General features: G+C 41.0%; 1 protein-coding gene across 4 annotated transcripts in view; it reads left to right on the forward strand.

Annotated features, from left to right (window-relative positions):
* The window catches only part of ctnnd2a (catenin (cadherin-associated protein), delta 2a), a 240811-nt gene that overhangs the window by 15071 nt on the left and 199613 nt on the right, over positions 1 to 26127 (forward strand). For all 4 annotated transcript variants that reach the window (XM_034571625.1, XM_034571624.1, XM_034571622.1 and 1 more), the window contains one exon: positions 20852 to 20982. In XM_034571625.1, coding sequence (XP_034427516.1) covers positions 20854 to 20982 — 129 coding nt within the window. In that variant the 5' untranslated portion in view covers positions 20852 to 20853. The remainder of the gene's footprint in view (positions 1 to 20851; positions 20983 to 26127) is intronic.

Raw genomic sequence — 26127 nt, forward strand, 5'->3', positions numbered from 1 at the left:
CAGTGCAGTTGTGACAATATTAGAAATGTATCATTATTATCATTTTTGAGAAATGTATTTATCTTTTATAATTTCTTTTAATCTGTCTGTACTGTACTGCTTGGCTGGTATTTTTCACATTCAGTCATATACATTTTTTTTAACATGCATTCATTCCCGTGATAGAGGCGGTTGTAGGAATACCCAAACAGACAGGGCCTCATTAACTGTGGCCTCGTGAGAAGGGAGCTGATCTGTCATTAAAGCGCCTGTTGGAGAGGAAACGGGAATCTGAAATTCAAATTTTTCACAGTAGCAGCCTGTCATGCATACTGGTGATAAGATGACAGAGGTCTGACATATAACAGCATGACCTGTGATTATTTCTTTTGATCTCTGAGGAAAGCTTATGGTCAAAGCAAACTAAATATTAACAAATTATCATAAAATGACAGGGTATCAGTGTTGTGGGTTAATATGAGGTTAATTGGACGAATCTGAGACTAAAGTACCTCCGTAGTTATTGTGTGTTGCTATTTAATGACAAGGCAGACACAAAAATCTATTTGCTCCTTGGTATAAATCTTGCATATGCATTCATTTAGTGTTAATTCAATTTGATGTTACACAAACACATGGATCAATTCCAGACCACAGAGAATAATAATCTGTCAGGGCAAAAATGAAATTGAAATGAGTGTATGCTAAAGTCACTTTATGTGTACATTCATTTGAACGTGGACAGATAAGTTCACATTCAAACTGTAATGACATTTTTGATTTCAAACTATTCAGCGCATCAGGCTTAGAGGTAGTTTGTCTTGTCATCCAGCAGAGGGCGCTCACCATCGCCTTGACCTCTTGACCTGCCATTAATGCCGCGTTGTATCGCTATGAAAATAGAGGACCCTCGCAAGCAAAGTCGACACTGCAGCATCTGCGAAATGTTTTGTGTTTTACACCATAGATGGCAAATTTGCATATCATGTCATCCATCCATCATCCATCCATCCATCCATCCATCCATTATCTTCACTGCTTATCGTCTTGAGAGTCGCAGGGGGGGAAGTGGAGCCAATCCCAGCTGACTTGAGAGGCGGGCTGCACCCTGAGCAGGTCACCAGCATGTCAAAGGGCCAACATACAGACACACGCAACCATTCAAACCTGTTATGGTCTATTCAGAGTCTCCAATTAACCCTAACCCCAATCTGCTTGACTTTGGATCATGGGAGGAGGCTGGAGTATGCAGAGAAAACCCCACGCAGACACGGGGAGAGCCTGCAAACTCCACACAGAGCGGCGCCGGCCAAACTGAGATTTGTGACATTGCTAACCACCCTGCCTTTGAGCCTTGTTGACTTTTGGAAATAGTGACAGCTGTAGGTTGTGGGATTAAATTAAAACCAAAAGCTGTTGGACAAATGGCTGAAAGAGAATTTGGCTGTCTGGGTCTCTTGATTTGGTCTCCTCCCATCAAACGAGCAGCTTTCTGATGGTAGCTGTTCAGTTCTCACTCTCAGTCTAATTCAGGTGTTTAGGAGACAGACAGACTTGCTGTTGTCTGTCATTGTTTGTGTTGATTCATATTTTGATCCATATTTGGAGAATTACAAACACATAGCAAGACAACCAAACAATACATGTATCTCCACTAGAATTTCCTTTATACTAACCGTCCTCTCAATTTTCTCCTATTTTTTACTTCCCCTTAATGATCACATACCTGTCCTACACAGCCCCACTAAACATTATATAATGAAACCCCACTTCCAGCAAGGCAATGATACATAATTATAACTTCAATTATATGATTGTTATTATTTTTATTATTATACGTCTATTCTCCAGCTTATTTAACGCACTGTTATTTTTGATAATGCATTAATTCCTGTTTTTGTCTGTTTCCTTGGCAACCATTGTTCAAAAGTACTCGACTTGCTGTGCTCCTCAACAACAGTTTATCAAGGCCATCAGCTGGGGGAGGCATGTTTGATCAGTCTTTGTGGTTAACTCCTGATTCTGTCCTCCTTTCAAAAGCACTTGAAAGAACTCAATGTATTAGTCTTAACCCCCTCAAACAACCTTGATAGCTTTTGTTCTCTTGTTTAGGTGGGAGTCCGAGTAGTGGAATAGCTTCTCGGAAAATTGCTTTTGTGAACCTGCCGCTGCCTCTCCAAATCAAACTGTGTTTTTCTTTGTCCGTCTCTGTCCGTCCATCACCCACACACACACACACTGGTAGAAGGCAGGACATTCAAGTGGCATAAAGTTTTACAATAAATGGCCCAAAAATGTGTCCACAATACACAATATGGGGTAAAATCTGGATTCTGATTAACCCTCTGAAAACAGACGTTCCGCAGACGACCCCTGATTGGCCACGGGAGGTTGTTCAAATCAACCTAAAATAAAAATCATATTCGATAAAACATTAATTTATCTGCAGCAGAAAGCTTTGTCATCTACCCCCCCCGATTTTCGAAACTCGTGATGACATCCTTACGTTTAATTATGCACATTGAAAATTGAAAAAAAAAAAGTGCGGTAATGTCGGAGAGAGGTCCAGAGAAAATCTCTCAAAATACATTTGTTTGTTGACTGTTAAGAAATATTTTGTTTCTATATTAGAAATATTTTGGATCTGTACGATTTTTGTGTTCATATAGCAAAACATGATGAAAAAAGTAAGATTTTTACGTTTTTTACATTTATTATAATTACGTTTATTATGCTTTATTGACTTCCATAACTTTTTAGCTTAAGTTGTACAGATTTGAGAGATATGAAGCATTTAAAAATACCCCAAGAAAACCAATGTAGGAACTGGCGGACCATTTCTATTACAGAGTTCAAAGGGTTCAAAAAGAGTTGGCGCTGAGTTGGCCGGACTGTTGAAGGTGTCCTGCTGGGAGTAGTTAAGGCACATTGCTCATTGCTTTATTGTTAATGGTGATCATCCTAAAATCGTTTAAAAAGTGTGCGGTAATGAACGTGTAATTGGCGACAGAGTTGAGAGAACAAGGAGTGGTTTACGGCGACGTCCAGGACAGGGAAAAAGCCTTTCCAAACCCCTGAGGAAAGAAAGGGGAAGAATATCCTGACTGCTTTTTAATGATCATCTCTCTGTTTCAACACAATGCATTGGATTTATAAAGAATTCAATGTTCTGCGCCATCTATGTTTGTGCCTCCTTTGTTTTCTGTGGAAACTTGTTTTGAAAGCATGACTCAGGATTCGGGCAGAAATATCTCCTAACCTCACTCGCTTTACTCAGATCCGACGGAGCGCTCTGTCTGGCTTTCAATTTTCAGGCATATATTTGTATGCACACACAAAAACACACTCGCACACTCACAGAGTCAAACAGACAGACTAACCAGCTGCCCAGAGGCCTTTTGGCTTGTGAAAAGAACTCTATTGTTTTCTCTGTGATTCAGTTATTACACAGAGATTAACACAGTGGAACTCTTCTGTGACACCCAAGGGCTTAGGACCCAGAGAGAGAAAGAGAGGGAGAGAAACAGACAGAGCACTGAATGCCTTTATCCTCCTCACCCTTTCTCGCTCCCTCGCTCGCCCTATCTCCCTCTATTTCACTGTCTCTCTGACAGATACACACATACTTGCAAATGATGTTATGCACTTATTCAGGCATTGCCAAACAAACGGCCGCAATTATGGCTAAACATGGTGCGTTCGCCCGCGCACACGCACACACAGTCACAGAGCACCAATGCATTTATCTGGAGGAATGTGTTTAGTGGCTGATAAGGAGAATGGGACAATAACATCGAAACAGAAATGCCAGCACAGCGACATTCTTTTTCCACACAGATCTGCCCCACACATTTGAACACAGAATACACACACACACACACACACACACACACACACACACACACACACACACACACACACACACACACACACACACACACACACACACACACCTATACATATACACCTGTCAGACATATAGACTCCAGTTATATCACTGGTAATAATCGGACACATTTTGAATGAATAGTGCAGCAGCAAAGAAAAGGATGTGGCAGAGCTACAAAGTAAATTATAACTTTGATGCCCAATGATTTACATTACAAAACAGCAGAAAGGAGTTTGAATACCACATTTGCAGCAGAACAGTCTTCCATACACAGAAGATGATTGTCTGCGAATACAACACATGACAGCCCCATATTAAAGAATTAAACGATGAGAGGAGAGAAGAAAGGCAGAGGAGTGATGCAGGCTGGTGAATGCAAAGAGAAAAGCGAGTGAGTGAGTGTGAGGGTGACATCATGCAGATAGGACTGAGGCAGCAGGGTCCCAGTGGGATCTCCCTTCCTCTGACAGACTGTATGGCATCTCAGTGGGATCAAACGCAACCAGCAGGAAGACCTTCAGCTTCCAGCAGCTGGAAGAGCATGGGAATAACATCCAAGCCTTTTGTGCGCGCCTTCTCTTGCATGTGCCATGTGTGCATGGGTGTCAGCTTCACTTACATGTGTCGCATGTGAGAAGGTGGCAGTACGTGTTAATACCATGTAACATCACGTTTCGGAGACTGTGCTGGTCTTTCATCGTTTGAATCCACTGTCTTATTCTGTTCTTGTAGGGTTTTCAGTCATTAACTTGCTGTTGCATGAACCCCTGACTTCCTTTGTTTATTGCCTTTTTCTCAACATGTTTGAAATACACAGTACTACTTCCTGCAGTGTAGTATTGTGCAAATAATACTTCAGATGGTGCAGCAGCACAGACTGTGCCGACACTGCCTTTGTACAGACATCTGTTGAACAACATTAAAAGGTTTTCACTGGATATTTCAATAAAAGCTATAATGATGGTGTTCTCAAACCGTAACCCTAACCCTTTGAGTTCATGGCTTGGTGTTTCTCAGTCTCTGTAGACCTCGGCAATACAATTGTAGTTGAGCATAGATTAGGACAAGAGAATACATACATTTCTAAAGCATTTAGTTTTGCTGGGAGAACAGTGGCCTCAGTGATTGTGAAATTTAAAGACTGTTTTTATAGAGTTGACCATCCAGCAAAAAGGTCCTTGGTCATGGAGGTGACAAATAACCCAAAGGTCACTCTAACAGCTTCAGAAGTCCTCAACAGAGATGGCTGAAGGACAATCATCTCAGCAGCACCCCATCAATCAGATTAGTAAAAGGTATTGAAAGCCTGCCTGGATTTTGACATGTGGCATGTTAAGGAGAGCATGAAGAAAATAATTATCTAGTCTGATTTGACAAAAATATCAACCCTTTGCACAACCCCTTAAAGCAGGGTGTCATGGTGGTGCTTCTAAGAGGGAGAGACAAGGAGGCTGGTCAGAACTGAAAGAAGGATAAATGCAGCCAATACTTAGACTGAATGTCAATGTCCCCCCTAAGGACTCAAGCCGTGAACTCTCACAGACTTAATTGACATCAACTGGTAAGTGATTGAGTGTGAGAGGCAGCAAGGGCTCAAAAGTGTTTAAATAGGAATGGGACACTCACGACTCTCTCTTACTTTACTCTGACGACACAGAAACATGTGGCTTTTACTTTGCGTTGTTTTCTTTCTTTATTTGTTGTCTTACAGAGTGAATGAGAGGTAATTTTTAAACAATTAATTTCCTTTTTTTGGCAAAATGGCATCATTATGCAAAAATTAATAGGACAAGCAAATGCAAAAATCCTTGCTGTTAATCAGCACAGAGCGATGTGCTTTTACATACATGAAAACGTTTGGGGTTTGATCTGTTGTTCCGTCCATGTGTGATTGTTTATTGACGGGTTGCATATTGGTTTGCTTACCCATCTCACAACGCTATGAAATGGGACTCATGGGCTGAGTACTTGAGGGTGGATATCGGGACTTGGGCCACAGAGTTACAGAAAACCTGCATGTGACCTGAGGCTGAGGTGATGGTTCATCTCACAAGTTGCCCAAGCTCAGAGTTAAACCCCACGAACACCTGGAGATGACAATTCACAGACACTTCCCATCCAATCGGATTGAGCTGCGGAGGATCTGCATGGGATAAACTGCTTATATCCATGTGTGCAGAGCTTAGAGACTTACCCAAGAAGCCAGGTAGATGTTCCAAATATATTGGGAGCCAGTGATTTTGCTTGACTAATCTTTACGTTCAGGTTGTTTCATAGCGCTTGTATGTAAATGCAACTATTTTCTGGAACATGCAGTGATAATGGCAGCATGTGTGTGGTGTGTGTGTGTGCATGTTAGTGCAGGATCACTGTAGCCTCATGTAAATTGTGTTTGTATTAAATGTCAAAGGTGTGAGTGATAGGATGTGTGTTGATATAGCCATGTTGCAGACAGCTCCCGGCCCCTCTTATCCAACTCTCAGGGGTATATTACTCCTCTGAAGCCACAGCACAGCCTCTATACTGCGGCTTTATGGGTTTCATACTGTGGTGAGCTCTGCTGCCATCAAAGGCCTCTGCTATGGATGCAAATAATAAAACGTGATATTGTGGTGAGCTACATTATGAAGAGGAAGTTGCTGCTGTGGATGGAGTGGAGAAGCAATCTTCTTCTGAGTCACTTAAGTAAAGAGTTTAATGTGTTGTTGTAGCTTCACATGAATAAAAAAAATAGTTTTCTGTATCTGAAATTTAATTGGGCTGCTTTCAGATTTGCACTGAACTCCGGGAGGAGCTGTATTCGAGAATGCAAACGTTTGAGTGAGAAGCTCCCGACCAGAAATACTCTGGATGGTCTTTCTGTGTTGTTGTGAATGAGTCTGACCGGAGAGTCTCCTGCTGTGTTGTCTGGAAAAAAAGGACAAGTAAATGTAGCTTTAAGGAGGAGAGATCTGAATTCACTGTCCTATTAGCATAAATTAGTAAATATGACAGGTTTACGGAAGCACCTTATTTGGTGTGTTACAATTTCTGCTTTTATCCAAATTTGATAAAATGAACACTTTGTAAAACTAAGAATTTAAATCTGCCACAAGTGAAACGGACACCTTTTTTGGTCTGTGCGCTTAGTACATCTCATTTTCCCCTTTTGCTTCTATCAAAGAGGAATGCTGTCTTTCATTAGATCAGACTCGGGCCTGCTCTGTCAGAGATAAAACCCAGTTAAATGTTGGCCTCTATCCCCTTTGATTCTCAATCATATCTTCATGTTCAAACCGGCACGTGATGACAGTCATGGTCAAGGTTATCAACTGAACCCACTATATTCTCATTGCTGTCTGCCTGTGTAACATCATTTTTCTCATTCACGCACTCTCTGACTTTTCCTCTCTGTGTCTCCATTTTCCAGTAAACGCATAAAAGATCAGTAACAGGTTAATATTTTAAATTGGGAGATTTTTAATAGCTGTAATTTCATTATTTGTCTGAAACCCTACTTTGCTGCAGCAGCTTTTTTCACCCTCGGTCTTAAAGTCTCTCAGCTCTTGACCCACCTTCCAAATAGACTGGTCTGCTCTGATTGGTCAGCTGGCTCACTCTTTTTTTGATAGGTCAACTGTTCAAAGAGTGTGTCAGGCATGTAATGTCCACCACTGTAGCCGTGGTGTCAGTTCCACCTTACATATATGAGCCAAACTAGCCAGTAGACTGGCAGGTTAAGTGGAAAAAAGGCAGTAATGCAAACAAGGTCTTTCAGAAGGAATGATATCCAATTTTCCATGGTCTTTCGTCTTTGGTACTCAGCAGACCTTTTTGCATGCATGAAAAGGCTATATGACACGCTAAAGGAAGGAAAAAATCCAGAAAGCACAACCTGCACTTAAATATTGGATATGGTGGTGCTGCTCTAAAAGCACATCTTTTAGTACAAACACGCTATTTGTCCACCTGTCAAAAGTGCTGGGAACACGTCATCTCCAGGATTAACAGACTGATGCTCTATAAAAACCAGTGGCTCTGATGATTGCTTGTGACGCATGTTGGCATTTTCCTAGCGTTCCAAGCACTTTCGAGCGATGACATGCTCATACAGTGTGCATGTATTTGAACACAATTTTGCAAATTTAGATGACATGACATCCAAGCTTTAAATTGGGAGAGATCGAGGGAACTGTGGGTTAGATTGTTTCACTTTTCTAAGTTAATAGAAAAAACAGATATGATGTATTATCACGAATGACCTGCCGCTCTGTGTTTATGTACGCTAAGTTTTTTATTTGCAAAGATTAAAGATCCTTTTCACTCTAACCACTCTGAGCATATTGGGGTAGAGGGGTCTTTCAATACCAGATAGCTTCAGGATGTGCCTTCATAGCAAAATAAATGGTATCTTATTTGGAGCTTTCATGTTCAGAATTAACTATCACCAGACTGATTTTCACTTCCGGGTCTCAAATGGCCAACCGAAGCTTGTTCATTATTAATATCAGTCAATTTTCCGTATTGTAAAATTACCAAGGTTCATATTGAAACTACAGTTGCCCACAGCAGTCAAACCGAACCTTCCTTTCAATCATTAATTAATTAATGAATAATTTTGAACTGCTCAAGATGGCCTCAGTCTGAACCAGCTGTGTTTTCAGGCAAGGGAGTAATGATGCTTCATTTTCCCCAGCAGGACCAGCTGGATGGTGCTGGATCTGTGGCATAAGAACTGTTGAAAAAAAGAGAGTAAAACACTATTACATTACTCAGATATCATCATCTCATATCATAAAGCGAAAAGGAAGGTGACGATTGTTGCACTGGAAATGTACTCTGGCTAAATGGCTTAACATTCACCATGGTGGGACAAGGAAAAACATTTACTTTGATAATGTTTTTTAAGATAAAGGCATAACAATATATACACTGACACGCCCCAGGTTTTTCTTGCATTTGGCCCAAAGTCAGTCCATTAAAGGCAGATACATACTGTAGTATTCTGTACTTAGGTAAATCTGTCAAAGTTTGAAAACACTCCGAAATGCTCATTGCCTTGTGTTTCCTGTGGTCACAGGATTTGTTTAAGTCAAGGACAGAGCTTCTGAGATATAACGGAAGCTTTCAACAATTGCAAAGAAACTGTGAGAGCCACGAACAGCCTTCCCTCAGGCAACTGCTAGCCGTTAGCCTTTATCACCGTTTTTCTCACAAAGACAGCGGACAGTATATTTTCACTGCTATAAATGGATTTGGGAATATTGCACATCATCACATGGATTTCTTTGTGTATATGCATATGGCTTCTCTCGCCATATGAAATGGGTTTTTTGCTCATTCAATATATCATTGCAAATGCTGTGTCTCCTGTAAGGCTCATATAACATAAAACAGTGGGAATTCTCCACACAAACACACTGTGTACAATAGGTCTGGATTCCAAATGTGACGTTCAGAGAATGAGTGGAATGGGGGTTTTACTCAGCAGTGGTGAGCACAATAGGGGAGTCAAAATAAATCAAGAAATAAATGAGAAGTTGAAACAGGAAAATGCTCCAATGCCTGGTCTACTGACTGAGGGACGTTGAATAAATGATTGTTGCTGATGGTCGAACTCTCCGCTGATCCACTGCACTTTAGAAGTTGTCAACTACGACTAAAAAGTAGTTTGCAACCCTTGTCAATGTGTGGGAGAGAGACAGGAACTTAGGTGGTTGGTGATAGGACAAATTCTCTGACTGTCGTCTGCCCTCCTTCTGCACTTCTTCTCGCTAACATTGCTTCTGCCAGCTTTAGTCGTAAGTGGGAAGGTCATGCATAGCCCTGGATTTGTTGTGGTCTAGGTCAGCCATACATATGTTGCAGCTGACGACGTTATCTGCTCTGACGAAGTATTTCCACGCTGTTGATCATCTGTGGTCGCGTGGCCATGTTTCTCTCCGGCTCTTGCTGTCGCTGCATGTCTGCTGCTTTAGCGCCCACACCCGGGTTTCCCGCCCCCGCTGCTGATAAAAATTCAGAGGGGAAACCCTGCACACTGCTTTCTTAAAGTCATGCATGACAGCTATGACTTGTCAGTAACAACAGCGCATCCTGCTGCATATTTGCTCAGAATGCCACTGCCTCTGTTAGTGACGAGGTATGTCATACAGCTTTGCCACTTACGTTTGACAGTGTTTGTCAGTATTTTGACAAAGACATTTTTGCTTCATCCACTTGCTTCTCCTCTGCATGCAAGATTTCCACTTCATTGATCAAATCCGTCGGCTTAATATCAGACTGTAAAGGAAGGAGAAGGTGTTTGCATTCCTGTGTGTATAGTTGGCATTATGCCGATTATGAGGAGATTATCAGGTGGTTATTGTTCTGACAAGTGTGAAGGAAGCGAGAGGGAGGTGCGAGACAAAGAAGAGAAAATTGAGATTCAGACGAGGAAATGGCTGATTTCTTCCCCTCCTACCCTCTCTTTTGTCTTTGTCTCTCATCTTCTATCCCATCTTTTTTAGTCCTTAAACCTTTTACTGCTTATCGTCTTGATTACTTGGTGTCTTTTGCTAATACGCTACTTTCTCTACATTGTGATGGTCTCCATCTTTGCTGCAGTGAGGTGTGACTTGCTGTGACTTCCTGTCTGTCTCGCGTGTCTGGTTTCTTAGGTGACAGTGGAATTTGTGGCACGCTGCCTTCGTGCTGACAGCTCTGGCTTTCGAAGGTGACAGTATTTTTTCAAACGTGTTAATGAGCCACAGTACCCATTAGTCTGCCAGTCAAGGTGATAAAACCTGCTTATGGGCCGTCATTGTTTTCAGGCACTAGGCACAATCTTGCATTGGTAATCCATATTTTTCTTTCACCATTTATTGTTAAATCGCATATTAGATACAGGCTACATCCACACAACTTCATCTTAGTTGTAAAATCACCATCACAGTTGCTACGTTTACACTTGGTTTCCACAAACGCCAGAGTTTTCAAGCACCTAAAATCCTCTCTTATTTTATAATCCCTTCTCCTTCATTTTTCTGTAGCAAATGTAAATTTTGTGGGTCATACCACTGCTGTCGGAACAAAAAAGTCTAGGTTACATTTATTCATGTGCTATTGTGTAAGGGCATTATAGAGGCTAGCTCAATGTACCTCTTTTTTATCCAAATCCAACGTCATTTGATATATGATATGTTTTCAATTCATTTACATGTCAAGGGAATTGTGTCATTATTTTGATCAATATTTCTACATCATATATAATGTGTCAGATCCTATTTGTCCAAATGTGATGAAGATTGAGAGATTCTCTCAAGAACTGGAGAATTTAAGGAGAAATGCGTTCTTCACAATTTGGCAGTAAAAGCAAATTCCAGATCGACACTCTTATTTTTGTCACATCAATTTAATTTAAAACTAAAACTAATAAGTTGCACTCGTGGACATGTATGATATAGTGAGTCTAGAATCAAATGGCACCACGTAGGGCTACTCTGTCTGCCTACAATGCTGCTTCCTGTCTCTTGTCTGTCGTCCTCATGTCAAAATAAGGAAAAAACAGACCACAGGGAGAAACCTGCATTCTGTATAGCCGGAAAAAAGTTAGCATTATTTCTACCTGTCTTCCCTGGTTTCTCATGCTGGGGTAGAGATCTCTAACTTTGTATGCAGATGGATTCCCCTGCATGTCTTCAAACCCGGCACCCAATCTAGGTCACCCATCTCAGTGCCTCCCAGCTGCCTGACTGAGCTGTGAGCATATATGGTGGTGTGCCTATGTGTGCTTGTGTGTATCTGTGTGCCGCACTTCAGCACTACAGGCAAAACCAACAACAACAATAGATAATATATTTGCTTTGGCTCCTTTAAGAGAAACCCGTGAAGTATAACTTTTTGCAATAAAGTACCAAATAATTGGTTTACTTTTGAGTAACAGGGTAGAGTTTATCATAGAAATGCCACAGTTGCAGTAGCTGGGGATATTGACTGAAATAATCAATGATGCTGTCTCTGTTGACTGCTTGCACTGGTGCTTTTGATTGTGAGCAAAACAGGCCTCAGGCATCAGATCCCAGATGCCTGTGACCAGCCTCTGGAATCACTGAGGCCCAGGCGCCGTGAGCCCCACCCGCCTCTCGTCTCACACGGTGGTCTTTTAAGGCTTCCTCTAGTGTCACCTGAGCTCGTGCTTATCTCAGTTTGACAGACCACCGGCGCTCATTTTCCAAATTTGCATATGGACGTTGACACTTTTATTCCCTTTAACATATTATGACATTTTATTACATTTTGCACTTTTGATGTTATTTGGAGCCAGAGTCGGCGCAGTATGATCGTCCTGTGGTATCAAGGTCCAGCCAACACACATTTTTCACAAAATGCATTGGCTTCACTTTTGTGGAGCTGTCATGTCGTCCACCCTTTATACAGCCTATGTAATAATCAAATATTTCCCTCTGCCTATTATTATCTGAGGTCTTATTATTCTGTATGAAACTGAAAAGTACTGTTGCAAATAATATTCATGGTGTAAAATAGCTGCCAAACATAAAATTAAAGTTGTTGTATCCCACTTTATTTAGCCTGTTCTGGTTCTTTTCATTTCATAAAAACTCCCCATAAGAGAACACTATCTATTTATAGTTGTGTGTGTCTGCATAATTAAAAATGTTTACTCTCTGCTTGACGCACAGGTGTACATTTTGAGTTGACACGTGGTGTGCATCAGTGTGTGTGCATTTGTCTACACACATGTACCGTGCACCCTCTCCATGAATTATGCATCATTCTGAGTTTAATATTAGATTTAACATGGAGGCAAAATGGAACTATCAATCATCCAAGAAATCATGGTAATAATCATGGAAATTCTGATTAAAGTTCTCTTCATTTCTCACAGCTCTGCCTCCATTCTGTGGGAGATGATTGTTCAAGCTCTTGTGGATGCTTGTCAAGTGCACACAGCTTATGAGCAACATGATATTTAAAACTTTCCATATTTCGGTCTATTTTATCCGTTATTTTATATAGACCTCATTTTTTGAAATATAAATAGTAGAACGGGAATAAACAGGTTTGATAGGAATCAGATTGTATTTGAAATTCAAATGAAATGAAAAGGTTGATGTGAGTCAGTTTTAATAAATGCTTCATATGCACAGCAATAGATAAACTGAGCTTTGACCTGACGGAATATGACATTTGTGTGTGTGTGTGTGTGTGTGTGTGTGTGTGTGTGTGTGTGTGTGTGTGTGTGTGTGTGTGTGTGTGTGTGTGTGTGTGTGTGTGTGTGTGTGTGTGTGTGTGTGTGTGTGTGTGTGTGATCTTTGAAATATTATGCAGCTCATATAAGGTCAATTTAACCCTGTCAAAGAAAACAGTTGAAAACTCTCTGAATCCAGTGCAGAAGATATTTTTCTTAGTAAAGCTGGTTCACAGGAAAACAAAGTAATCAGCATTGGCAGCATTTCCCACAGAATAAGTTCAATCTATGGTGGCAATGGGGTGCGCGTACATGCACAAGAACATTGCTCTCACATGCAACAGATTCTGAGTGACAGGTACAGAGAAGAAAGAGTGAAAGAGAAGTGAAATGCATGCCACAACTGCAGCTGAATTAATGAGGTCTGACTGTCTGTGTGGATGGTAAAAAACATTATGAACAGTAGAGCAGGCAGTGTGTAAGCACATGGTAGAGCAACAGCGTGAGCGAGCACGCGGCAAATAGTGTTACAAACACCAAGTTAGAGATCTCAAATGTTATTAGGAGAAGTGTAACAACGTTTTGGTTCATTATGAAACTGTGAAACCTTAATTGGATTAAGGTGTGTCGCCACAGTCCAGATAATTAATGGGAAACACTGAGGAAGGACTCAAGAACCAGCCTTGAATGGAAACTGGCTCACATCTTTTGGGAAATTTAATTTAGATTTACACTTACTAACGCCTGGAAGTAAAGCTTTGCCTGCCGCACTTCAGTCAACTTTTATGCACATACACAAATATCTAGTGTTTTTATGGCAACAAAAGCTCGTAAACTATTATTGCTGTGCAAGAGAGGAAGTCCAGGAAGGGGGGATACTTGTGTGTGTGTGTGTGTGGCAGGACAGACAACATTTATAGTTTTCTTTATTTTAAATTTTGATGCTCATGTTCAGGCTGCCATAAAGAGTGGTTTAATGATAAATCACTTTTTAAGGCAGCCTGTAACTGTCAAAAAATATCCTGTTCTCGATTCGTTGCCCCTTTTCTACAAAATCATTGCTACATTTCTGTGTGTTTGCACCAATGGACAACTTATTTTATTCCATCTGGATCTGAACCAGAGCTAAATAATATTATGACACTGTTAAAACTCAACATCTCTTGCCTCAACATTTTAATGCATTTTAATTATGGTAAAATCATTTCAAAGATAGGCCATCAAGTCCATAGGTGGCATCTATGAATGATGCAGATGGAGCATATCATTACAATGAGGATTAAAAGAGTATTGAACTCTGATTATTATCAGATCAAGATGATCGTGTCAAGCATCTGAATGACGGTGATATTCTTTGAGGCCCTGTTTAGAAACGGTGGGTTCATGATGCTTAAATCTGTTGTATCACACTTCACAAAACAGTGTGCTGAGTGGGATTAAACACTGCAAGAGACAGTTTCAATGATTTTATCAAGAAAACCTTAAACTGTTACTTCTGCCGGCCTAGCTTTGCTGTTAAGTGAAATATTATTTTGTGTGTGTGTCTGTGTGTAATTGTGCCCAACGCTTGTGCCCTATGTATGGAGGGATTTAGTTCAGTTGTTGATTTAAGTTGTGTCAGTGGTGCTGTGGAAAGACCTGTGTGTTCTTTGGTCAAAAAGGGTATTGTGGGTTGTTTCCTGCTCTGTTGTTTGTAAGGTACATTTGTAGAAAGAGTGGTTTACGTAAAATACTCCTCAAACTATATGAATGTGACCTGAGTCTCAGTTTGCTTTGCACAGATACAACTGGTAGAAATGGCCTTCAGATAAGTACTTTTTTACTTCTATACTTTGAGTGGATTTTAGAGCCTGAACTTATATACTTTTACTTGAGTAAAGAGGCTGAATCGGTACCTTGACGCAAGTCTTTTTTTAACACAAGCGCCTCTGCCTGAGTAAAGACTGTGTGTATTGTTGCCACCTCTGTGTAATTGGCCCTGTGCAGGCGGGAGACAAATTTCTGTGAATGTGAATTCGTTATGTGAATTTCGTTAATGTGATTAGTAACACCTGTGGTTACCGACTAGTTCATCTCAAAATGGCTGCTGTGAAAAACAACTGTTGGGTGATTTTAATTTCTATCTTCTTCACCAGGTAAGGGCTACTGCCACACCCAGTCATATTTCATGTATTTTGGTTGAATTGTAACATGTTGTATTTATTATTTGAAGGAGCAGGAGTGAAAGTAAGGACATATGGTGGTGGAAATTCAAAGTTAAAGTTTTGAAAAAAAAAGCAGTATTTGCTAACTACTCCTTGATCCATCATGTTGCCCAGTCTGTGTATTCCTTGATAGGGAAAACCACAGGTATCAATAGCATTAGCTCGGGCTCTACAGTCAATGTGACACTGTGCCTGCACCCACAGCTCTAAAACCCTGAAACTGATTAAGCAAAATGAAATTCAGCCATTATAAATGTTATTACTTACATCTGCACCTCTCCTACTGTGCCACGTCAAAATGTCTTCCATGATAAAAAACACTTGTGTGTTAAGGCAGACCTGCAGGAGGATTCAAATCCCCAAAGGAACCTCCTCCTCTTCAACTCAGGCTGCATGTCAAGGCTTTTTAAATATTTCATCAGTGTCATTTCATGTGAAGGGGAAAAGGCACGCTTTTGATTGTGTTCCTTAGAAGAGGAGCCACCCACTCACACACACACTGAGGAAAGTAGCTTCCTCAACACGCAATACCTGGGACCTGGCCTAGAAGAAATAAGAATAATCAACCACTAGCCTGACATTTTGAAGTGGTCACTACATTTTTCAGCCGACACTTAAGATTTTAGCATTTGTTCTGTAGTTTTTTGTGAAATAGTACATCATCATAAATGCTTAATCCTTCTGTGGTGTTTATGGCAAGCACGGTAGCGGTTGCTGCAAACTGCTGGCCAGGCAGTCAGACCAATTCAATTTAGAAAAGGAAAGTTATTCTCTTAGAATCACATGGGAAAGTGCGTGCGTGTGTGTGTGTGTGCGTGTGCGCGTGCGTGCGTGCGTGCGTGCGTGCGTGTGCATGTGTGTGTGTGTGTGCACTAAAATGTCTATGTAAGGTGTGTTCAGCCTGAGGAGAGCAGGTGTGAAGGCCTGTCCGGTCACGGTGTGAGCATGGGTCAGAGGTGTCCATCCGGCTAAATCCCACTCATGGTGTGAGAAACCCCTGAGGTTGTGCATGTACGAATGTGTGGAGCAAAAGTAGATTTTTCAGTTGTAGGCAGACAGGGACGACTAAGCAGATGCCTACATTTAATATGAACGAATATTTCAAATTTAATGGATGGGATTATTTAATTGGATGGTGAGATTTAAGTGTTTAAGCTTACTTACACTACTGTTTGTCTCTCCAACCCCCTTGACCATAATCCCTACATTTAACCAAATCAGTAGACTGATTAGATTGTGCATTTGTTTAACTCAAATTAAATTCACAAACAAATAGTCAACATATTTTATTAGGATCTCAGTCGGACCATTTGTCTGAGTATGAAAACCAGAGGAAATGCTTAATCTGACCCCTAACCCCATACCTGTGAGATGAACCGGTGTTCTCTAGCCGAAGGAATTCCATAGAGCTGGAATACATGTTCCACCCGGAGATCTGCAGTTTAGACAGCAAAACGCATACTATGGGAAATTGATCTGTGGTGATAGAATGACAGAGTTACCTTGGGATTGAGGCAAGTCTGTAACAAAATACAACGCAATATTAGACTCATATTGGGAATGGGTGGAGATCGTAATAGACCAGTCGCAAGCTTTCCCTCGGGCACAGGCTGAGCAGGCTGCCACCAATGCTCAAATGTCGGTCTCCATCGAAGGCCAACAAACACTCCTCTGAAGCAGGGAGAGAGTGTGATTGTTTCCAGGGTTAGAAAGGAAACAGTTGTGGACCCACATGCAGGACCTGTGAGCAAACAGCACCTGGGACAAAAAGACAGTTAGGTGGAACATTACCATTACAATCGAGTTGATACAGCTGTACATCTGTAGCCAGCTTAGATCTCCCAGATCTCTTCTACTACCAGACAGGAAGAAGGTGTCCTGGGTTTGTACCATTGTACCACCGAGAAAACTTTTTGTTTCATTTAAACTGTCTAGTATGTGTTGAATATCCTTAGCAATTATGGGTTGAGCCTAAATAGCAGACATCTTGTAAACGCTACGTCGTCTGCCATGCTGACAAAAACAGGAGTTTGAAATTTTCATGTCTCCCCCAGGCCTGAGCAAACTGAAGTGACAGGCCATCATACCTTCTCAGTTCAAGAGGAAACCTCACACCCGGATGTGCTACAATTAAATGGGTCCCCCGAGCTACAAAAGCCCCCTCTAAGCTGAGGATCCCATTACATTGTACCCTGCTGCACGTAACACGTCTATTCAATAGCAGCTCAACTGGGCCTGCTGACAATAGCCTTAGAGGAATATTGGGCTGGTGGAGGATTGTGACATTCGATGGTGAATGTTTTGGTACGAGGATTACCTCCGCAGCAGCCAATATACAGTGAGCCAACTTTGCAATTTTCTAAACACAGCACCTGCCTGGACACTAATCACAAAGGGTTTGCGCCCTCTCAATACACGAGCTCTGGCTTCCTCAGAAAACAAATGGTGCACGCTGTACGCAGAGGCCCAAAACTACATTTTAGCTGGGTTTTGGATTAACATTTAGTTTTGCTTTTTCTAATTCAGATGATTGCGTCTTATCAGAATCATTCAATTTTGTTTCATATGCAGAATGCAGTCGTATTTGTTTGCTTTTTATTTGTCAGTTCATTGTTCGTCAAGTATTGTGTCAGACAGCTTTTGGGTAATCTGATGCGCCAGTGCCACTAAGCTCAGTTCGTCAATATCAGTAAATGCAAAACAGCAATTTGGAATGCCATAATGAATTTGGATTTTGTCCATATGTTAATAATTCAGACTCAAGCAAAAACGTACCTCCTAACTTGACTTGTTTTATTGAAGAGAAATAGTCAGACCAGATGGTGCAATATGGTTTTTGCTGGAGTTGCTCAGGATCTAAACTCTGGTGACTCATCTCCACTCAGGAGGGGAGATGCCAGACACAGAAGTGGTGTTTGTCAGTGAAAATAACAGTATGCAGGCCATCTTGCGAGCATCTTTTATTTACCAACACCACCCTGTCTTGCCTGCAGTCTGTCTGCTGGCTAGCTGACTGGCTGATAGACTTTACTGGATGTTTGATTTCCAGGCTGTCTGCATCCTTACTGGCTTGTTTACTGTCTGTGTGAGCTGGATGGCTTGCCTGGTGCTAATGGTCCATCACCGTCTGATTAGCTCTCTCAATGACATTAACATAAAAACTGCTTAAATCTGTAAAACACTCAAGACGGTAAGTGCACATACACCAGTGAGTGTATAGACAGTGTGAGATTTGGATCTTTTCATCAAATGTTAATACTGAAGGGCTCAGAATAGGCACATTGTGAAGTAAGAGACTTCATTATGAAATCCCAGTCTCAATCAGGTCATTATTTTATCTTTTACTGAAGTCGGGTTCATTGTATTGACAAAATCCTGTCCCTTTGTCTGTTTACTAAAACTCACAGACCAATTTCCTGATTCATCTCGCTCCCTGTTTGTTCTTAGACAGGAAAGAGACACATGGTGATTTAAAACTATTCCAATTAATGTTACAGAAGTATTCCTATGCAATTTCACCCACTATTTCTAAATAATTAGAAGCAACTTTTTGTATGACTTCCTAACAATGTGCGGTTTGAAACAGTGAGAGTAAAACAATGCAGGAGAAAAAAAAAACACATGGTTTCTCTCTCAACCTTCAGTCACCACAGAACTATGGCTTCAAATTGTAAAAAATATTTTTAACTAACTTGAGTGTGAAGTGGTCTTTCAGTGCAACGGAACTTCCCCTCTTCCTCCAAATTAGTTTCCCTCTTGAACTACGAACAATGACTTTAAAGGCTAATTAGGTTAATGAGGTTTCTGGAACTGTTGTGACCTCAGACCTGCAGTGTCTCTGTCATAATCTACAGGCAGTTCAGAGAGTGAGAGAGTGAGTTCAGCCCCATAATAAACTGTAAAAACACATATTTACTGACTGAAACGTCTCAGAGGTTCCAAAAGTGCCTGGAGCTCAGTTGCGGGCTTCATATCTATTTTACCAGTCTGCACAGCAACTAGTATTACCTTTTAGTTATTTGATGTCGTTATTTTGTGGTGTCTGGTTGTGTGACTGTCATTGTACTGTGCAACACCAGACATGTGGTCAACAAAGCCTTTGTTTTGATTTGAGGTGTTGGTAGTTGGTGTGACATTGACACAGTGATAATCCAGTATATAACCTTGAAAACATCAGTGCCTGCAGTGCATCATATTACAGATGAAGTGCACCAAACAGAAAAGGCCAATCTATCCATGCAGGACTGATTTACATTTTTTATAGTTGATGAGGTGGTTGATGATGAAGGTGGAGACCTCAGACATTACTGAATTATTGTGACTCATCTCTTTGAAATGACCTGTCAATTAGAGACACGCTCCTAAAGTAATTAAAATCTTCATAAGTGAGGCATCACATTTTTAATGAGACTACAAGGGTCCCTATTTGTGAGGTGACATACTGTAATGGCAGTGACAGAGGTGTGATTGTGTTTGCGTGTGTGGAAGTGTGTTTCATCAGAATTGTCGACTTAGGGTACACGTGTAAAGCTTTGGTTTCACCTGCAGATTAAATGTAATTTTCTACTCCCTCTCTACTTAGTCAGAACAAAATAGGCCCTATGCTGCTTTATTTGTTTTCTACCATGAAAGTGTGAGAAAATAGCTCCTGCATCAGACTGCTTTGGTACATTTTTTTGATGAGAAATGATAAGCTGATATCAGCTTTTGTGGTCATCTGCTCCAATCACAGCTCATTCTCCTGAATACTTAAATAATATCACTGTCATTAAATGTACACTTAGCAGTGGTAACGGTTTAGTATGGACTTGTGTGCCTGTTTGAGTCTGCAGCTCAATTGAGGGGCTGCATAACAGGCTGTTTGAGATACGTTTTGTCAATATAATACATTTTTGTGGCATGTGAATCATGCAAAGCTATTCTAGTGGATTCCCAGAATAAAAATATAGAGCTGCAGATGAGTAAGTTATTCAAAAGAAGAAAGTATGACACTGTGGGCCTCCTCAGACCAAAAAGCACCCTCCCTTCACCTTTTATTGCATATGCATGCCAAATGATCAGTTCCTATTTACAATGTAGCCATGATGTAGGTTTGCATGATTGTTGTTACTTTGATTTTTGAAATGCACAGGTATCAAAAATACATTTCTTTCCAATTCACATCAGATATGACATAATCTTGAAGTGTTATTCACACAGTCTAAAAAATAATGAAAACTGAATCCTGTCTGCGTTCAGATTTACAGATCCTTTTGAAGAATAGAAAACCGGATGCCTGATGACTTTAAAGTACTTTAAGTACTTTGCTTTTAGAATGTGAGGATCTTCCAACAAAAGTAATACTGTATTTGAGAAATAGACCATTTAACAGATGCAGTCTTTAAAGAAGTCCTGCTTCTCCTAATCAAAGTGTAATTGATTGGATAGTCTGACGTAGATGCCGGGTGGCAGCATAGGTCTCATCCCTTATACAGGAGATTGCTATACAGCTTTACAAGTGGATCGACATTGATATGCCCCATTTGTACCCTACTTTTTTTTTCTGCATAACTGTTGTTTTAAAACTGCTGGCTAGACAATAACTCTTCCTCTTTGTGTGTGTTAAATTAGCAATGCCGGTGCCAGATCAGCCTGCAGAGCAGGAGAAGGGGGCCATGGTTCCCCCTGTGATGCCATCGTCCAACGGCGACAGATCTGAGCCGGAGACGACCTCTTCAATCCTCGCCTCTGTCAAAGAGCAGGTAGGAACTCTCCCATGTACACATGTCAACCCTGTGTGGTGTTTACTTTGTGGAGAAAGGCACAATCTTGCTCTTGGTTGCTTCTCTCTCTCTTGCTCTTCTCATCTTCTCCCCTCTAATAGCACTTGAACAGCTCTGCTGCAGGGGGGGGGGGGGGATCAGGAGGTTGTCACTGTTGTTCAGGGAAAGAGCTGCTGCACTGTTTTAAAGTGTTTAAAATAAACCAAAGATTGATTGGTGCCAAGGGAATGCAAGAGTGTAATGGATGGAAATGATGGAGATTACAGGGTGAGAGCTGTAGCCAAGAAGGCATAATTGAAACAGTCATTCAAATCAAGGCAATTACTTGATGGGAAGTGTGTGAAGGTAGCTGCAGCCGTGCAGGAGGACAAACAGTGGGACGTGACGCTGCCTCGTTTCATGGTTTACATGAAGAAGGGGAAAGAGGATGTGGAGATGGGAGAGGCAAACGGATGATGCATGTCAGGGGTAGGTGAGGAGGAAGCTGGATGAAAGGCAATAATAATTTTCATGTTTTCCATTGGAAGTTACAGAGATTACATGTTGGACTGAGAGGAGAAGGAAGAGAAAACAGAAAGGAATAGAGACAGAAAAAGGGAATGATGGGAGGAGAAGTGGCTTTGCAGGCCTGATTGAATGTATGTGTGCAAGTGAGAATAGCTTGCAAAATTAAATCACTCAAAGTAGTATACAGTAAAATAATGAATCTCACAGTCAAATGTGCAGCTCTCTGTCCCCCTGAAAAACTCTAAAGCAATACAGAAAAGGTTAATCACGTTGCCTACATACATTGATGCTGAAGCTCTTTATCATTTAATACCATGATGTATATGTCATTTAACCTTATTGAATGAAGGACAAGCGCTGTTGGCAATTTTAGCTTTTTCTTCCCTTGTAAATAGATTTTTTTTTTTCTTCCACCAGAGAACCACTCAGTGCTCTCACATTACTGAACCAGTGAAGCAAACTGGGTTTAGTCAGGTCCAAGCACTGGAGCACATTTGTACAGTGGCTGAGATGTCTAACACAAGCGCATTTACTGAAAACACAAATGTGAAAGCCACAACACGAATGCAAAAATGACAACTAACTACAAATGCAACACAACGGAAACACCATCACATCGGAAGTGAGCGACAATGGATGTTGACAATGAAAAGAGCCGAGTTACTTACTGCAGTCCAGTGAGTCGTCTTCTGTGAAAACCTCGTCAAAACAGCCGCAACTTGAAATTTGATGCAAACAAACAATTTGAGCTCCCTTGACTGCATAGTAACTCTGCACGTTTCATTGTCAAGATCCGTTGTTGCTTACTGTTGGGGGAGCAAATACAGTACATACATTTCCCAAAAGGAAATTAATCATAGACTACAGCCATTGTTTAAGTCTTCTGCAGAGATCAGCTCTAAAAATCCCTAAAATTACCTTGAAGAAAATTTAAATTAAATTAAAATAATTTCCTATGGCGGTCATCAGATGGAAACAGGAATGCATTTCCAGTCAGAATTTCAACTCACATGATTTTTATGATACAATAACTTCAAATAGCAGCACAGTGGAAGAAAAAGGCTGCGATGACCGTGGGAATGTATTTTACCCCGTCAGAAAAAAACTGAACTGATTCAGTCAAATCCATGCAGCTTTACTGATGTAACATTAATTCAACATGGTAGGTTTTAAAAAACAACCACCACTGTTTACATTACTCTTTTGCTCTGGGTGTTTTCATCCTTCTCCTTCAGCCTTCAACATTTTTGCATACTGTTTAAAGAAATGTACTCGACGGTCTGTTCTCCTTTTTTTTTTCTCTGAGGCACATTAGGTATCAAGAGGAATAAACCTGAATCTGCTGTTACAGAGCACCTCGTTATCTGGAACTGGGGAAATAAATAAGACATGTTTGCTGACGTATCCTTGAGCACCGGATTTGTCCTCCATGTGCTCCATTGCAGCTTATTTGTGGCCAGTAGTGGAAGACAGTAGCTGCACTGGATAGTTGGCAAATCTGATTGGGTCAACAGTAAATACCTCAAGTTTCAGAAACGCTCATTTGAAATTGACAGGATCAGATTAGACGCTGCAATTTCTCCACAAATAGTATTTCCACCAAAATACATTTATCACATTGATTTTGTTTCTGAAATTTACTCTAAAATCAATAGTTGCAAAGATGAATGCACTTGATATAATCCTTCCTCTGTTTGTGGTCCTACACCACTAGTTGTAGATCAGGTCGTGTGTATATGATACACTTACCTTCAGTAGGTCAGTTTGCACAACACCATCATATTTCATAACATTTATACACCAGACGCCTATTGATGTCTGCAGATAAGGGATGGTGTGGTTTTATGTGATAGCTGAAGTCCACTGTCAGACCTGGTGGTCGTAAAAGGATTTCAAGAATGAAACACAATTACAAAGTGGAAGTAGTTTTTGATGTCACTCATGACGGGATGTTTTAAGATTTTGAGATTACTTACTAAATTGCCAGGTTTATTGAGCCAGAACATTTCTTTGAAACAGGATGGATCTTCAGTATTATTAGTCATGTTGGAACTAGGAAATTCCACAGACTCCTTCTCTTAAACCTGCAGGTTTTAAGCCTTTGTGCCAAGGACAGCCAGTGGCCGGAGGCATTATGTTTTTGTGTTGTCCAGACGCCTGTCCGTCCCATTCTTGTGAACATGATATCTCAGGAACCAAATTTGGCACAAATGTTCACTTATACTTACAGATTATGTGATTAGATTTGGGTGGTCAAACATCCAACAATTACAGTTGTCACAGATGATGAGCAAAAAAGACAGCCTTAAAAATGTCAACTGTCAGAAAAAAAAAAAGATTCGCAGAGAGCAATCGATTCGCTACAGCAACTCAGTCTGCTGAATAGTGGCCACTGGGAAAGTGAGCTGTCTGCACACGTCCAACGGAACAAAGATTTTGGTGAGCCGCCAGAGGTTGGTACATTGTCAGATGGCTGTGGGAGGATGAGAGGATTTCAGTTCAAATCCATTCACCTGTTTCATCAATGTTATTCTGTCTGGTTATAAATATTCTAATGATAATGATCCATATGCGGCTCTTTGATGTGTAAGAAGCATTAAATATACTCAATATATTTGCTTGTTTGCTTCACGTCAGTGTTTGAATTGATTAACGTATCAGAATTCCTGTTTGCGTTGTGATGAGTCATTCTGTACGTGCGTAAGTGTCTGGCTCCTTTTGAGCCGATTAGAAGATTGAAACTCCGTGTCATCACCAGGTATATTTTCAGGGTCACTGTTGGAGAGGTAGTTGTGGCCGTCGCTGTTGTCGTCACCTTTTGTCGAATACATCCTCTCTCACATCTACAAACCCCACTGCTCTTGCTGCATGCTGCTGAATTACACCATGTTCATCTCACTTTGAGTTTGTTGCATGCAAGTGTAAAGTGTCCTTAAACCACTTGAGTTATCAAGGGTTCACAACTATTGGCGGCTTTCAGTACAGACTATTTGAAAGGAACAAGGTCTTGCTCAGAGCTGAGAGGGTAATGTATTTATCCTCTAGACTGCCAGTAGTTACAAGTGCACTTCATTGGCCTTTAGAGTGAGCTGAAAACGTTCCTCCTGCTGAGATGCTCGACTACCACTGTGATTATTGACCATGCCTATTCTTGACACTTTTAAACTCTTCCACAAGTTTCTTTTTGCATTGTTTTGTGTAGGTGTCTGTGTGTTAATTACAACTTAATCCAAGAGTTTGTGTGTATCCCAAAAGGCTTCTCTCCCTCACTGTCTGTCTCTGCCTCTCCGATTATCTCCCCTTTATCGATACCCTGTCTGCTGCTGGGGTTGACAGCTGTGTTTTGGAGCCGGTATGAATTAATTCTGTCTCAGAGGCAGGAGGATCGTGGAGAAATGAAGCCTCTCACACACACACACATAAAAAAAAGCTCTCTTGAAAGGCATTTTTCTGTTTTTTAATTCGGGTTTGAATTTTTTTTTAAAGTTTGTGTGACCCTAAACAAACAGAAATCCATGTAAGCATTCGATTTATTTTATAATCGTAGGTTTTCCCTGTCACAATATTGAGTAAACCCTGCTTTTAAAATGCATGATGCAAACTTCTTTGGGCTGTGACAGTGGTGAAATGACACTGTCATACCACCTTACAGTTTGAACTTTGATGGCACATGAAAAAGTGGATGTGCTGGTTCAAAGCGGTTTGTGCTTTGAATGGAAACAGGTGGTTCTTGGCTGGTGTGTGTGTGTGTGTGTGTGTGTGTGTGTGTGTGTGTGTGTGTGTGTGTGTGTGTGTGTGTGTGTGTGTGTGTGTGTGTGTGTGTGTGTGTGTGTGTGTGTGTGTGTGTGTGTGTGTCCCCTTCAACACCCTTCAACATTTGTATCTTTAACTGTGCCACTGTGAGAACAGATCATTTAGCTTGGGGCCATACATGTCCTGTGTCGGTATACTGTATTGTGTGTGTGTAACTGGACCAATTGCACATATGTACTGTATGGTCATCTGTGCATTCAGTATGGCTGTGGATGGGTTTTAGCCAGCCTTTTGTGAGTGTGTAAGTCATGTGGATATACTGTAATGTTGGAAATGCTTGTCTTTTAGATCAGAATAAATCACTCAGCAGCTCAGAGGAAATCGCTCAACTCTGCCAGGAAAGAATGGGAAACATGGCAGCTTTTTGCACCCACTACACCACACACAGAGATATCTGATTACACTGTGAAGACAAACCTGTCGTTCTGCAGTGAAGCAGTGGCCTTTTCAGTCATTCATTCAGTAGAGAACCGTGTGGTATGTGCTATCTAGTCTGACAGTGCAATTCTGCAGCCCTCAAAACACAAGTCACTCAAAATTTAGAGGTGTAGTTTTAATGTAAGCTGCCAAGGTGATGATTTGAGTGGGAGGTGTGTCCGAACAGCAGTATCCACTTGCCATTTACACTGTTAGAGAGCATCTGAGGGACACTGGGGCAGAGAAGGGTGGTGTGCAGCTACCTCACCCTGGCTCAGAAGTGTTCTGGCAAAGGAAGAATCCTTAGTCGGCCCAACGGCTATGTTTTGCTTCTCTCTCTGTGTGTGTGTGTGTGTGTGTGTGTGTGTGTGTGTGTGTGTGTGTGTG

This window comes from Hippoglossus hippoglossus, chromosome 20 (genome assembly GCF_009819705.1).
Source record: "Hippoglossus hippoglossus isolate fHipHip1 chromosome 20, fHipHip1.pri, whole genome shotgun sequence".
Classification (NCBI taxonomy): Eukaryota; Metazoa; Chordata; class Actinopteri; order Pleuronectiformes; family Pleuronectidae; genus Hippoglossus; species Hippoglossus hippoglossus.